Source organism: Leptodactylus fuscus, chromosome 7 (genome assembly GCF_031893055.1).
Source record: "Leptodactylus fuscus isolate aLepFus1 chromosome 7, aLepFus1.hap2, whole genome shotgun sequence".
Taxonomy (NCBI): domain Eukaryota; kingdom Metazoa; phylum Chordata; class Amphibia; order Anura; family Leptodactylidae; genus Leptodactylus; species Leptodactylus fuscus.
In genome coordinates, this window is record NC_134271.1 from 80,581,149 (window position 1) to 80,594,877 (window position 13,729).

General features: G+C 41.9%; 1 protein-coding gene across 1 annotated transcript in view; it reads right to left on the bottom strand.

Annotated features, from left to right (window-relative positions):
• The window catches only part of CEP128 (centrosomal protein 128), a 115,843-nt gene that overhangs the window by 73,641 nt on the left and 28,473 nt on the right, over positions 1 to 13,729 (bottom strand). Inside the window, exons 10-14 of the mRNA XM_075282357.1 lie at positions 12,888 to 12,962; positions 8,110 to 8,236; positions 7,020 to 7,180; positions 2,777 to 3,127; positions 2,060 to 2,276 (exon numbers count right to left, since the gene is read on the bottom strand). Coding sequence (XP_075138458.1) covers positions 2,060 to 2,276; positions 2,777 to 3,127; positions 7,020 to 7,180; positions 8,110 to 8,236; positions 12,888 to 12,962 — 931 coding nt within the window. The remainder of the gene's footprint in view (positions 1 to 2,059; positions 2,277 to 2,776; positions 3,128 to 7,019; positions 7,181 to 8,109; positions 8,237 to 12,887; positions 12,963 to 13,729) is intronic.

Below are 13,729 nucleotides of genomic sequence, written 5' to 3' on the forward strand. Positions count from 1 at the left end.
CCTTGTGCACCCTCGGCTCTGCTACATCAGAGCCGAGGGTGCGCTTGAACCCTTGTGCACCCTCGGCTCTGCTACATCAGAGCCGAGGGTGCGCTTGCACCCTTGTGCACCCTCGGCTCTGCTACATCAGAGCCGAGGGTGCGCTTGAACCCTTGTGCACCCTCGGCTCTGCTACATCAGAGCCGAGGGTGCGCTTGAACCCTTGTGCAGCCTCGGCTCTGCTACATCAGAGACGAGGGTGCGCTTGAACCCTTGTGCACCCTCGGCTCTGCTACATCAGAGCCGAGGGTGCGCTTGAACCCTTGTGCACCCTCGGCTCTGCTACATCAGAGCCGAGGGTGCGCTTGAACCCTTGTACACACTCTGCTTCATCAAGCTAATAGAATTCATTGGCCAGCGCTGATTGAAGCAGAGCTGAATCTGTGTGCTTAGCTCAGCTACTCCACCGGTGTAGTTGAGCTAAACACACACATTCAGCACTGCTTCATCACGCCAATAGAATGCATTGGCCAGCACTGATTGGTCAGAGTACGGAATTCGGCCAATCAGCGCTGGCTCTGCTGGAGGAGGCGGAGTCTAAGGTCGGACCTGAATGGAGACTGGTGTGGAGCGATCTTAGACTCCGCCTCCTCCAGCAGAGCCAGCGCTGATTGGTCGAGTTCCGTACGCTGGCCAATCAGCGCTGGCCAATGCATTCTATTAGCCCGATGAAGTAGAGCTGAATGTGTGTGCTTAAGCACACACATTCAGCTCTACTTCATCGGGCTAATAGAATGCATTGGCCAATCAGCGCTGGCCAATGCATTCTATTAGCGTGAACTGAGTTTGCACAGGGGTTCTAGTGCACCCTCGGCTCTGCTACATCAGATTGCTACATCTGATGTAGCAGTGCCGAGTGTGCATCAGATGTGTAGTTGAGCAGAACTGGCTCAGCACTGCTAAGTCTCTGCATTCGCATAGGAATGCATTGGCCAGCCTTCGGCCAATCAGCGCTGGCTCTGCCGGAGGAGGCGGAGTCTAAGGTCGGACCTGAATGGAGACTGGTGTGGAGCGATCTTAGACTCCGCCTCCTCCAGCAGAGCCAGCGCTGATTGGTCGAGTTCCGTACTCTGGCCAATCAGCACTGGCCAATGCATTTCTATGGGGAAAAGTTAGCTTGCGAAAATCGCAAACTGACAGGGATTTCCATGAGATAAAGTGACTTTTATGCCCCCAGACATGCTTCCCCTGCTGTCCCAGTGTCATTCCAGGGTGTTGGTATCATTTCCTGGGGTGTCATAGTGGACTTGGTGACCCTCCAGACACGAACTTGGGTTTCCCCCTTAACGAGTATATGTTCCCCATAGACTATAATGGGGTTCGAAACCCATTCGAACACTCGAACAGTGAGCGGCTGTTCGAATCGAATTTCGAACCTCGAACATTTTAGTGTTCGCTCATCTCTAATTATGATGTGTACAATATATAAATATATGCATAAGGCAGAAGAGACATACAGAATGTCACTATAATGGTACAGCTTTGACCTACCATAATACATATGAATCACAGAGTCATTATAAAAATCTGCAAATTCACTTTGTGCTTCAGTTCCTCGCCATTCCTAAGAACTCTGTTTGGTAACCATGAATGAGAACATTCTTACTTCTATCAGAGGATGAAAATCTGCCCAGACTTTAACTGGCTCACATAGTCATATAGTTCATTTAAAGGGATATTCCCACTATAGACAATTGATAGTTGTGGTACTTTAAGTTACGTCCCTCTGTATGTTCTTTAATTTACTAAAGTGGAAATAGCCCTATGGTTCATCAATGCAGTCTCTTGTAGCAAGCCATTCTTACTGGTATGGCCTAGATTGGTTTTCTAGGAGATTTAGCAAAGATTATCTTAACTTTCTTTAGAGTGATATGTAAATCACACAAGCTACTGACAGTAGAGAGAACACTGTGTCACAGTGATTTTAACTTATTAAATGTCAAGATAAATTTCGCTACATCTGTGAAATAAAGTTCCTTGATGCACCCAGTCTACCCTCCAGTGCAACAGTAAATGGTACCCTGCAATCTCTCGACCAGCTCCTGCGACTCTCGCACTTCTTTCTCTAGGTCCAGCTGTTGATCCTGAAGTTCTGTTAATCGCACTTGTCGGAGATGTAACTCCTCCTCCTGCTGAGCGCGGCGGCTCAGCACCTCTGCCAGCTCTTTGCGCAGATTTTCTGCTTGCTGTACGGTGGCCTGAAGCTGACACTTTAATTCATCTTTTTCTTTAATTGCCTGTAAATAGAAGAGAAAATCACACTAATATATAAAGGAAACCACAATAAAGGACATGTAAAGTGAATGATAAACTTTAGTCCCATAAATTGCAAAAGTAACAGTGGCTATGGGATAACTCCTGACTGACTGCTAAAGGAAACGCCTATTTCTAAAGGTAGATTCACACCTGCATCCGATCTCCGCTTCAACCAATCCATCAGGTTTCCGTCTTCTGCCCCGAGAAATTGGACAGGGGACAGAAACCCGGCGGTCAGTTTTCTAACCCGTTCACTTTACTGCCCGTGTGCGACTTCTGCCTCTCCGTGGCAAAACAGTTTTTTTTTAAATCAGACACAAAGTTGGACATGCAGGATATCAAAGATATCAATGAATTAAATAACCAGTTATACTGAACATTTTTGTATACCAATCTGTTCAGTTTCTTCAGACTGTGTGGCATTATCAATGCGATAGGTTCAGGTGATAAGTATGTATCCCATATCAATATGATGACTTACATGGGTGTAGCGCTCAGATGATAAACTCACAGACTCCTCTTTTTTCTGTAGTTCCCTTTCCAGCTTCTTACACTTCAGCTTCCAATGTTTGACAGTCTCCTGTGCCTTAGACTTTAGATCTTCCTTCTTCTTCTCGGCCTCTAAACATAGGGTCTCTGCCTGTCTAAGCTCAGTGAGGCATCTTTCAGCTTCTTGAGTCACCTCTTCAAGTTGCTGCCCCAGCTCAGAATTTTGACTCTCAAATTGTCTCCTTTCCTTTTCACACATCTCATAACGGCTCTGAATGTCCTTAACCTGCTGCAACATCCTCAGCTGCTGTCGCTCTCGCTTCACCATATCAGTGTTCAACGTCTGCAGGCACAGGTTAGGAAGAGGCTCAACATTAACAAAAGAGAAATGTAAAAGAACTGAAAAAAATTTCAATTTCCAACTATAATGTTATTTCAGAATGTACAAGCTGAAGGAAAGTAGTGGTAAAGCTTCAGCCTCTATCTATTAACAGTTTTACAGCTGGTATCTGCTGCAGTATACAGGAACTCCTGGCTCTGTATTAGGAGATTGAATCTACTTAATAAGGAAGCAGGTCCTTAATAAGTCAAAGAAATGATCAACCAATGGTCCAGACAACCTGCCTGGTGGCTCAGTGCTTAGCAAGGTTACCTTGCAGCACTGGAGTCCAGGGTTAAAATTCGGTGAATACACGCCAGTTCTCCCCATGGTTACATGGGTTTCCTCCCACACTCCAAGGACATACAGGTAGAGAATTCAGGTTGTGTGACCTACTAGGACAATTATGACAAAATCAGTAAAGCGCTGTGGCATATGCTGACAATCTGTCATGCAATATCACTGTCCTTTCAGGTCAGCACCTATACACAGTCCACTAAATCATTCAGCACATTTCAATGCACCAGAGACATGTGAAAACAATGGAGGTTTTATAATTAAAGATTTTAATATATATATATATATATATATATATATATATATATATGTGTGTATATATTATATATATATATATATATATATATATATATATATATATATATATGTGTGTATATATTATATATATATATATATATATATATATACATATACACACACACATATTCCGCAGCACTTTGCAAATCAATGGGTATATAAACAGACAGTATAAGGGTATGTTCACAGTGAGTTTTTCGCAGACTGAAAAATATGCTTCAGGAATTAGGAAACTTTTTTTTACTTTTTTTTTTTTTTTTTTTTTTACAAGATGCTGTTTTCGTGACTTTTTTTGATCAAGTTTTCTTTGCATTTTTTTTTGCGCTCAAGCACACTGTATGGACCTGGAAACTCCCCCCCACACACACACAAAAAAAAAAAAACACCTCTCAGTTTTTAATGCGTTTTTTAAAAAAAAAAAAAAAAAATAAACGCATCAAAAACCACGATTCCACCTCAAAATCAGCCTGCAAGCTCCCCCTGTGTGAACATACCCTTAGTCATTAAAATGTGACAAAGAAATTAACATATCAAGCAATAAGAGTGAAGGCCCTGCTCATGAAGGCTTACAATCAATGTAATTGTAAGAGGGCTTGTTTTTTCTGGGAAAAGTTGAAGAGGTTGCTGTCACTATCTTGGAGTACATACATGTCATTGATTATCGTAAAGGGAGTCTGTCAGCAGGCTGAAGCATATTAAACCAGCAACATAGATCGGTCAGGCATGCCCATGCCTCGATCGTCAAGATATTTTTTTAATTTCACAATAGGCAAGTGAGCAGTTTACAGTGTGGCTTCATTGCTGCAAACTGCTACACTCAACGCTGCTCTAATTCTGCATTCTTTGAGTAAAAGCGCCAGAGAGCTAATCTGAAATGTCACCTGTCCCTGTGTTCACACCAGCGTATTAGGGCAATGTGTGGCATAGTAGTTTGGAGCAATGGAGCCGCCCTTGGTGCTCCAGACCACTCATTTGTATTTTGTATAATAAATTAACAGAGGCACACATAGAACTATGTAACTGCTTCACCCTGGCGACAGACTCCCTTTAACTCTTTCTGGGAGGGAATGGGAAAAGACAGCAATTTCCACTGTCACTGTGCGGTTTAAACCATTTGAATTACCTAAACGTACTCTTTGGGTCAATATGATTACATCGATACCAAATATAATTTAAGTTTTAACACAGTAAAATCTTTGTCTATATATTTTTTTTTTTTTTTTTTTTGTATCTTCCAAGACCCTTTATTGTTAAGAAACTTTACAGTTTCTCATTCAACAAAATTTTTGTGGGAAGACCTGATGTTTTTATTGATGCCATTTCGGAGAGCATAAAATAGCAATGCAGCCTTTTTTTTCCCCTCTTGCACACCGTTAACCATGCAGGGAAAATTACATTACAGATATATTGCTTGGGTTACATAGTAGATGAGGTTGTATAAAGACTTCAGTCCATCAAGTCCAACCTATAATCCTATAATCCCCTACAGTGTTGATCTAGGGGAAAGCAAAAAATCCCATGAGGCTCATGCCAATTGCCCCATTTCAGGGGAAAAAAATACCTTTCTGACTCCAATCTGGAAGTCCGTATAAAAACCCTGGCTCAACGTGTCCTTAAAATTTAGAGGGTTATCACATTCACTATATTTTAACTTACCTTTTTTTTTCCATTTTCTTTAAATAAAATTATTTCTTTAATGTGATCTTTTTATAACTCACATAATACATTGCATTGCTTATGCAGTGCAATGGCAGTATTGCAGAACTGACAGACATAGCCTGATAGGCATGTATGGAAGGCAGACCTGAGGGCCTTCATCTGGGCCCCTGGATACCAGGTTCTGATATCATTCCCTTGTGATGATGTTTACTGGGGTGCTGATGTCTACTACAGAGAGGCCCTTCTTCTAGAACCTTTTAGAAGCTGCAGTCAATATTGACTGCAGCATCTAAGTGGTTAACTCTGCTGATAGGAAGCTTTTCCACTCTTACAACCCTCTACTATGGGAGGGGGAGAGAGAGGAGAAGCACCCCGCTCTGAATATACTCACTGTTACATATCCTTGTACACAGACCTGTAAGAGCTCCTTAAAAAGTTTCCCAACAATGGATGTAAAGCTCTGGGGTCTAAAATGACCTGAGGAAAACATTGAGCCCTTCTTCAAACTAAGCACCACAGGCCAAATACTCCAGCAGGCAAGAGAGAATGTAGGTTTTTACAAGTCCACTCAATAACAACTTACATCTCAATTGTTCAAAGAAAGAATCACACTCACGTATTCTTGGAATGGTTAACAACACAAAGTGATGAACAGTGTGGAAAAAAAGAAATGTTACGCTACAAGTTCTTCATGGATTTTGGGAAACTGCTTCTTACAACTTGGTGCTGTCACTCTAAAACATTGGTCGAGTTCTCCAGTCTGCAAGATTAAGAGGATAATCTGAAACAGACTCAATTTATTGGAATAATGGTGGGAACAAGTTGTTTTTGTTCTAAAATAAGTTAAACCGTAGCATTTTAGAGGTGATGTATTAACAGTGTTACACACCATTCGCCTAGAGCTAAGTCTAATAATAAAGCCTCTTCTATAGACTTGGCAGTGTGGCCGCTGCAGTAACCTTGTGTTTCAGAGATTTATAACCTCTTTAAGTGACGTCTAATTGCTTATGAGAGAGAGAAGCTTGTGAGAGCCAGTATATTGTGCGGCATTAAGGGACAATAATCGTGCTGATATTTATCTGGCACCATGTGAGACACTGGAGGATGAACCTGGCATGGCCTGGTAATGGTACTTGTTATAGCTGACATGTAATCACAAGCTGCAATAACAAGCAGTTTTAAGGGAATATCTCATATATATATATATATATATATATATATATATATATATATATATATATATATATATATATTTTACACACACACACATATACACACACTGTGCTGAGCGCCAACCATCACATATGTACCACCTCAGTGACATACAGCATTTTGCAGGAGCTTTGCACAAGTAGAAGAGGTGAGAAGAAATCCAGCAAAAGAGAGGGCTTAAGTAGGAAGAAATATATACAACATATTTCACAATGTATCACTTCTTGTGCTCCATAAGACTCAGCACTAACTTAAAGCCCATAATATTTCATAGCAGGACATGGGCCTGTCCCATGTTATGCTATTTTAGCTGTGAAGAAAAGTGAGAAATAAGTAGCATTCATCTCTGCAGATTGTATTAAAAGAGAAGCACACAAACTTGTATACGTACTTCCAGCTGTTCTGCCAGCTGAACCCTCTCTCTGTCCTTTTGGTCGAGGCTGCGTTTCAGATCGTCTATCTCAGACAGCATAGCACTTCGGTTCAGCTGAGTGCGCAGTTCAGTGATCTGATGCTCCAGCTCCTGTTTCTCCCGTTCAGATCGTTCTACAGCTGAAAGGTAGCAGGAGATAAACACTGGTTAGATCCTAAGGGATCAAACCATGGCCGATACAGACAAGTTATCAGTGTGGTTCCCACCCTGTCCTATTATTCCACACCATGTGATCTAACCCATTTTCTAGTAAGTGCAGTCCCCACCATCCTTTTATTACATCTATAAACATCACTTGTAGTGACCCTCACATATGGCATTCAGTTAACTGTGTAGGTATGTAACAGATGAACAGCAGTTTATAGTGTGTATACATAGTAAGACTGCAGCACAATCTCATCATGTCTAGGAAGAAGCAGCTCTTAAATTCTTCTCCTTTTGTCTCCTCTGTCTTGTGATTTTCTTTTTCCACCATTACTCCTAGGTAGTTAACCCATGGATGTGTCCTGAATGCTAACCAAACACATATATGTAATCCAGTTTCTTACTGGATGACAGAGGTCACACTAAGTGTCCAGAACTAGGACACTGTGGTAGCAAGCAAAGGGACCTTCATGTTGCTCTGAATTAGCAGACTTGTTTTTTTATTGTACAATGTCACTTCCTAGAGAACCTTGCTTGTCGAAGTTCATGAGTCAACTGGTACATTCTTTATAGTAAAATACTATGTATATTTAAATAATATAAAAACAAAAAACTTAAAAGTTTTCAGTAGATGATACCTTTTTTTAATGGCTAACTCATAATGATGACAGATTATAACGTTTCGAGGCTCTCAGCTTCTCCTTCAGATATAACTAAAAACAATTTCTGAAGGCTGCATATTTATGTACAACAGGACACATAGGGATAGAATTTTAGGAGGGGGGGGGGAGGCTTATTGGTATGCAGAAGTAAACAAAGGTCAGTAAACAAAAAACAACATTTTCCTTATGTAAATAATGTGTATAGATCACAGTGAATGCATCAGGTGAAGGGATCGCTCTACCTGAACGAATCCTCCGCTGCTCTTCAAGGTTCTCATGTTGGCTTTGTAAAGACATTTGAGAAACCTGGTGCTGCAAGTGACCTCGATCCTCTTCAAGCTTCAGTAGCTGACTGCGCAAATCCTCCACCTACAAAGCAAATGATGAACACATTCAATTACGGTATATCAAAATTTGAAGGAGGCAACCTGTAGTCTTGTCTACACAGTATTACAAGTCTAAGGCCTGGTTCACCTCTGTGCATAGGTTTGCATTTAGGGAGCCTGCAAGGAGAGCCCCCGAACGGAAACCTAGTCCGCATAAAAAAAGCGATTAGGAAAGCTGGAGACCCCATAGACTGTAATGGGGTCTGTGTGGTTTCCACATGAAAAACACGGAGAGAAAAAGTGCTGCTTGCAGTGCTTTTCTCTCCATATTTTTTATACAGAGAGGGGAACAGAATGACCCGAACGCAGAAGTGAACTGGGCCTAATACAAATGCAGCAGCTTGTTATGTTTTATCACTACCCAAATTCAAACCAATGTTTTCTTTAAGCATCATTTACAAATACATTATGGCTAAAACAACCAACACTGTCAGATCATTAACATATAATGGGTTTGCGTTACTAACAATTCCACGAAAGCAATACCACAGCAAGAAGTTCATTTTGCTGGGTACATCAAACGTCCATTCCTTAAAAGTCTGTAGAAAAACAAACAGCTGTTTTCACAGCTTGTGACAGGATGGCTTTACCAAGACGAAGCCAGTGTGTGGCAAAACGCGTGTCGGGCGCACCAGTACAATGGGTAGGCACGCTACTATTATCTGCTGCATTACAATCTAGTGCTCGGTTCTCTTTTTTCTTTTTCTTCACACTGTGTGTTCAAAATTGTATATTGCTAGTTAATACTTGTTCATAATGGCGGTTACTATAAATGTTATTTATTAGCACATGTTGTTATTTACTTCTCTTTGGAGAGTTTTTCTCCTCTTGTTTCACCTCTTTTACCTAGCACATGATATGTATTATTGACTTGTTACAATCCTGTGCCTCCCACTTTCTGGTCAATATTGGTTCCATTGGTCCTCCTTTCAATATTTGTTATTATATTTAACAAGATTTTGTGGTTTTATATTATATTTCAATAAATATACAAATTTTATAGTGATCCTGTCTTCTTGACAATGTTTTCTATTAGATTTTGTTGGATTTTCACTTCTTAATTAAGCTTTTGCATTTTGTATACACAGTGATGAAAAAACTGAGTAATGGTCTGATGTTGAATATTAAAGAGGACCTTTCATCACTTGGGGCACATGCAGTTTTATATACTGCTAGAAAACCGACAGTGTGCTGAATTCAGCGCACTGTCAACTTTCACAATCTGTGCCCCAGGTGAAGAGCTATCAGTGCCGGTACCGTAGCGCTTCACCGTCAGAAGGACGTTTCTGACAGTCTGTCAGGAACACCCTTCCTCACAGCAGTGCCTATAGTGCTGTACTGTGAGAGCAGGGAGGAGGGACGAGTACTGAGAGGAGAGGGAGGAGGCGTTCCTCACCGCTCTCACAGTACAGCGCTATAGGCGCTGCTGTGAGGAAGGGCGTTCCTGACTGACTGTCAGAAACGCCCTTCTGACGGTGATGAGCTACGGTACCGGCTCAGATAGCTCTTCACCTGGGGCACAGATCATGAAAGCCGACAGTGTCAGTTTTCTAGCAGTATATAAAACCGCATGTGCCCCAACTGATGAAAGGTCCTCTTTAATAAAACCAAGGAGATAGTTATTAATTTTGCTAAGGGAATGATGTGGTGAGTAATTAGAGGGTATAGGATATTGGTATTGTGGATAATGATAAATATCTTGGAACCTACAGTATTTTGATTATAACTTTAATTGGAGAATCTATTTATCTATCATTGCCAAAAATGTTTATTTTATTTTTATTTTTTTGAGGGGGGGGGGGGGGGTTCTCCAGCCTCCTCAGAGAGCACAGGGGGTGTAAGCTTTCGCCACAGTGTACAGCCGCGTCATCCTTCTACTCCCACCTATCTTCTGTTATGCGCTGTCCTCTTCTCTTTTTCTGAGCCTTCCCCCAACGTTCATGCCAGTGTCATCACCGCCTCCTCACTCAAAATCCCATGCATGTGCAGTACACATGGCCACTTCAGGTCCCAACCATGCTGCTCAGTAGCTCATAGAACTACAAGAGTATGCTGGGCATGTGCAGTACGGTCCTTCATTCGGATAATACAAGATTGCGCATGAGCATGTGTAGTATGCACGATCAGGACCCAAAGTGGTAATGCATATGGCACCTGCGTGGGATTTTGAGCGAGGAGGTGGTCAGAGACGCTGGAATACCAGTGACAACACTAGCATGAGGTTTGGGGGAAGGCTCAGAAAATAGAAAAAGAGGATGGTGCATAACGATACATAGGTGAGATCATAATTACGATGCGGTTGTTCTCTGTGGCGAAAGTATACGCCTGTGCTCTCTGAGGAGGCTGAAGATGAGGAAGAATAGTGTGTTTATTCAAAATCTAAAGGGTGCATCAGAAAAACAAAGGTACTGTTGAAAAAGCCTTTATAAAAGGCTACAATACATGGTGCTTGCTTAAATGTTTTTTGGCAATGACAGATTCCCTTTAACTGTATAGTAAAAGTTGTATAAGGAGGGATTCAGCCATCTCTACTTTGAAGAAACATAGGTCTTTAGGGCTATATGCAGGCATGTCAAACTCAGGGTACCCCACATGAGTAACAAGAGGTTGTTGCGAGGGCCGCACACAGCAGCTAATGGCTAGGGCCTAAGGGACTGATCACTAATACCATGCATCGCAAAAATCCGGCATTTCTATTGCAGGCTACATAGAGTAGCCTACAATAGAAAGTATAGAATGACAGGCTGGACCCTCACAAGGCTCCCGGCTGCCATAAAAATGCACGCAGACCCCAAATCTTGCTCCGGGTGCCTGCGATTGACGGAAAAATGGCACCTCAGTTAAAGCTGGCAGACACCATTATTGTGTTGGAGTGCTGGGGGAGGGGGCTTCTGGATGTCTGGCCCTTCCTTAGGCCTGAGGACTGTTTTTTCCCACCCACTTGCAATTCTTGCACTTGGGGGTTAATACTACAGACTGTAATGCTCCAATTAACCCCCAAGTGAAAGAATTACAAGGTGGGTGGGAAAAAAAACAAAAAAAACAGTCCTCAAGCCCAAGGAAGGCGCAGACAGACATCAAAAAGCCCCCCTCCCCAGCACCCCAACCCTTCCCCAGCACTCCAACCCCCCCATCATCATAAATCTAGTATTTATCCCCTATCCGTAGGATAGGGGTTAAATATTTGAAAAATCACAATTTCTTCTGCAGAAGCTTACCTGCTTCTGCTCTTCAGCCTGCGCAGCGGTCTTGTGAGACCGCGTAGGACGCAGGCACACGTCGGGTGCAGGCCTGATTACGTGGCCACGTCACCCGGCGTGTGGGGAGGAGGGGGCGGAGTGGAGCGGGCGGAGAGGAGGGAGGAGGGGGCGGAGCGGAGCAGGCAGAGAGCAGGCAGGGAGACCTGCTCTCTGCAAAGGGTGAGGGGCGGCCGCTGGAGCAGCGCTGCGTCCAGCAGGGCCGCCCCAATCTACTGCTCACTTTCCAAGTGCTGATCGTGAGTTTTGTACATCTGCGGCCCGCACAAAAGTCTCAATCTTTGTCTCTAAAGTTTAGAGACAAAGTTTGAGACTTTTGTGCGGGACGCAGATATGCCTGTAAAGGGCCGCATGTTTGACATGCCTGGCTATATGCACACGACCATGTGCATGTAGCTGGGTCATGATTATACAGCACAGATGACACACAAATGACCTCAACAGCCCCATTTACTGCAGTCAGTGAGCCGGGGCCGCAAAATGGACAGGTATAGGACGGGTTTTGTCCCAGGCTCACAGTCACATACATGAGCCAGTGAAAATACAGGGGCATGTGTATGTGGTCATAGTAATGAATTGGTCGGTGGGCTAGTCATGAAAAACAATGGAGCAATTTTGCCAAAAGGCGGTTGATTTTTTATTTTTTTATTTTTTATTTTTTTTTTTAAATGTAGATTGTGAGCCCCACATAGAGCTCACAATGTACATTTTTCCCTATCAGTATGTCTTTTTTGGAATATGGGATGGAAATCCATGCAAACACAGGGAGAACATACAAACTCCTTGCAGATGGTTTTTTGCCCTTGGCAGGATTTGAGCACCAGGACTCCAGAGCTGCAAGGCTGCAGTGCTAACCACTGAGCCACCGTGTGGCCCCCCGGTTGATTCTTTTTGGCAGTGATGTGATAGGGAAGTAATGCATGGCCAGGAGAAAGAAAATAAAAAAAGCAGGCTCAGTGGTAGGGTATCCGTTGCAAGGAGGGGACACTATATTGGAGAAACAGATGCTACACAAGTTTAGTGGTTATTTTAGAGGACCAGTCATATCCACGATATGATATGGTTTATGGGCAGCACAGGGTTTTTTTGTTTTTTATTTTTTAGTACTAATATCCATCAGTTTAAGTGTTTGTAGGGAGTTGTTTAGGAAATCTTTTAGAGTCATTCTAGGATGGGGTGGTTCAGAATTAACCATGATTGTATGATTTTATTATTTATAGAGCTTGTTTCATTTATTTTGTGGTCTAAGGATTTTATTGTGATTTTTGTTTTACTTGTATGCTGTAGCTGTTGTAATCTTGCATTTCTCTTTGGCATCAATAATGTTTTATATATTATACATATTCCTATGATATAACATTTGTAAACATGCAGTACCTGGCACAGCAAAGTTTCCCGGCTTCCCTCCGTCTGATCAAGCCTCCTTCGGTATCGCTCCAACTCCTCCTTCAGCTTAAATACAGGCAAATAAGAGATGAATATTCACACACAAACATATCAGTACCATAAAAAAGCACCTCAGCTATGTCCCAACTTGTAACCCTTCGTGAAATTGTGTTTACATAAGACATTGTAGGAAAAAGTAGTGCCATTCAAACTTAAATATTTCTTATAAAATTTCAACCTGAACCTTAAAGTGTAACTAGGTAAACTATCAGACAACTTTTTGAGTATCTGTGTCATTAACCACTTCAGTACCGGGCCAGGTTCTGGTCTAGGACTAGGCACATTTTCAGGTTTTGTTATGGTAGTTTTGAGAGCTATAACATTTTTATCATTTTGGGTTATTCAACTAATTTTTGCAGTGACAGATAGGGATTTATTTTTATGTTGTTTTTAGTCTGGCATGTTTTTACTTTTTTTTTTTTTTTTTTAAATATATATCCAGGAAAATATAAAGCAAAGAGGAGGGAAAACGTTTCTGTTTCACATATTATTTTTCTTTATTTAATAACACAAAGTGCTACTACAAAAAAAAAAAAAAAAAAAAATAGTTTTTCCTCTCTGAAATTTTTATTTTGAATGGTGTCACCTGGGGTTTTGTTAGAACTTGTAATGAGGGCATATTATAATATACCTTTGGGGACATCTGACTACTATTTTTTATGGTGGGTAAGGCCGATTTCCCCTGTAACTGGGGCTGATCCATTTAACTTCAGTTGTAGGAGGAATACAGCCTCCTTCCCATGACTACTGAGCTAATCTGAGTCTTCTAGGAC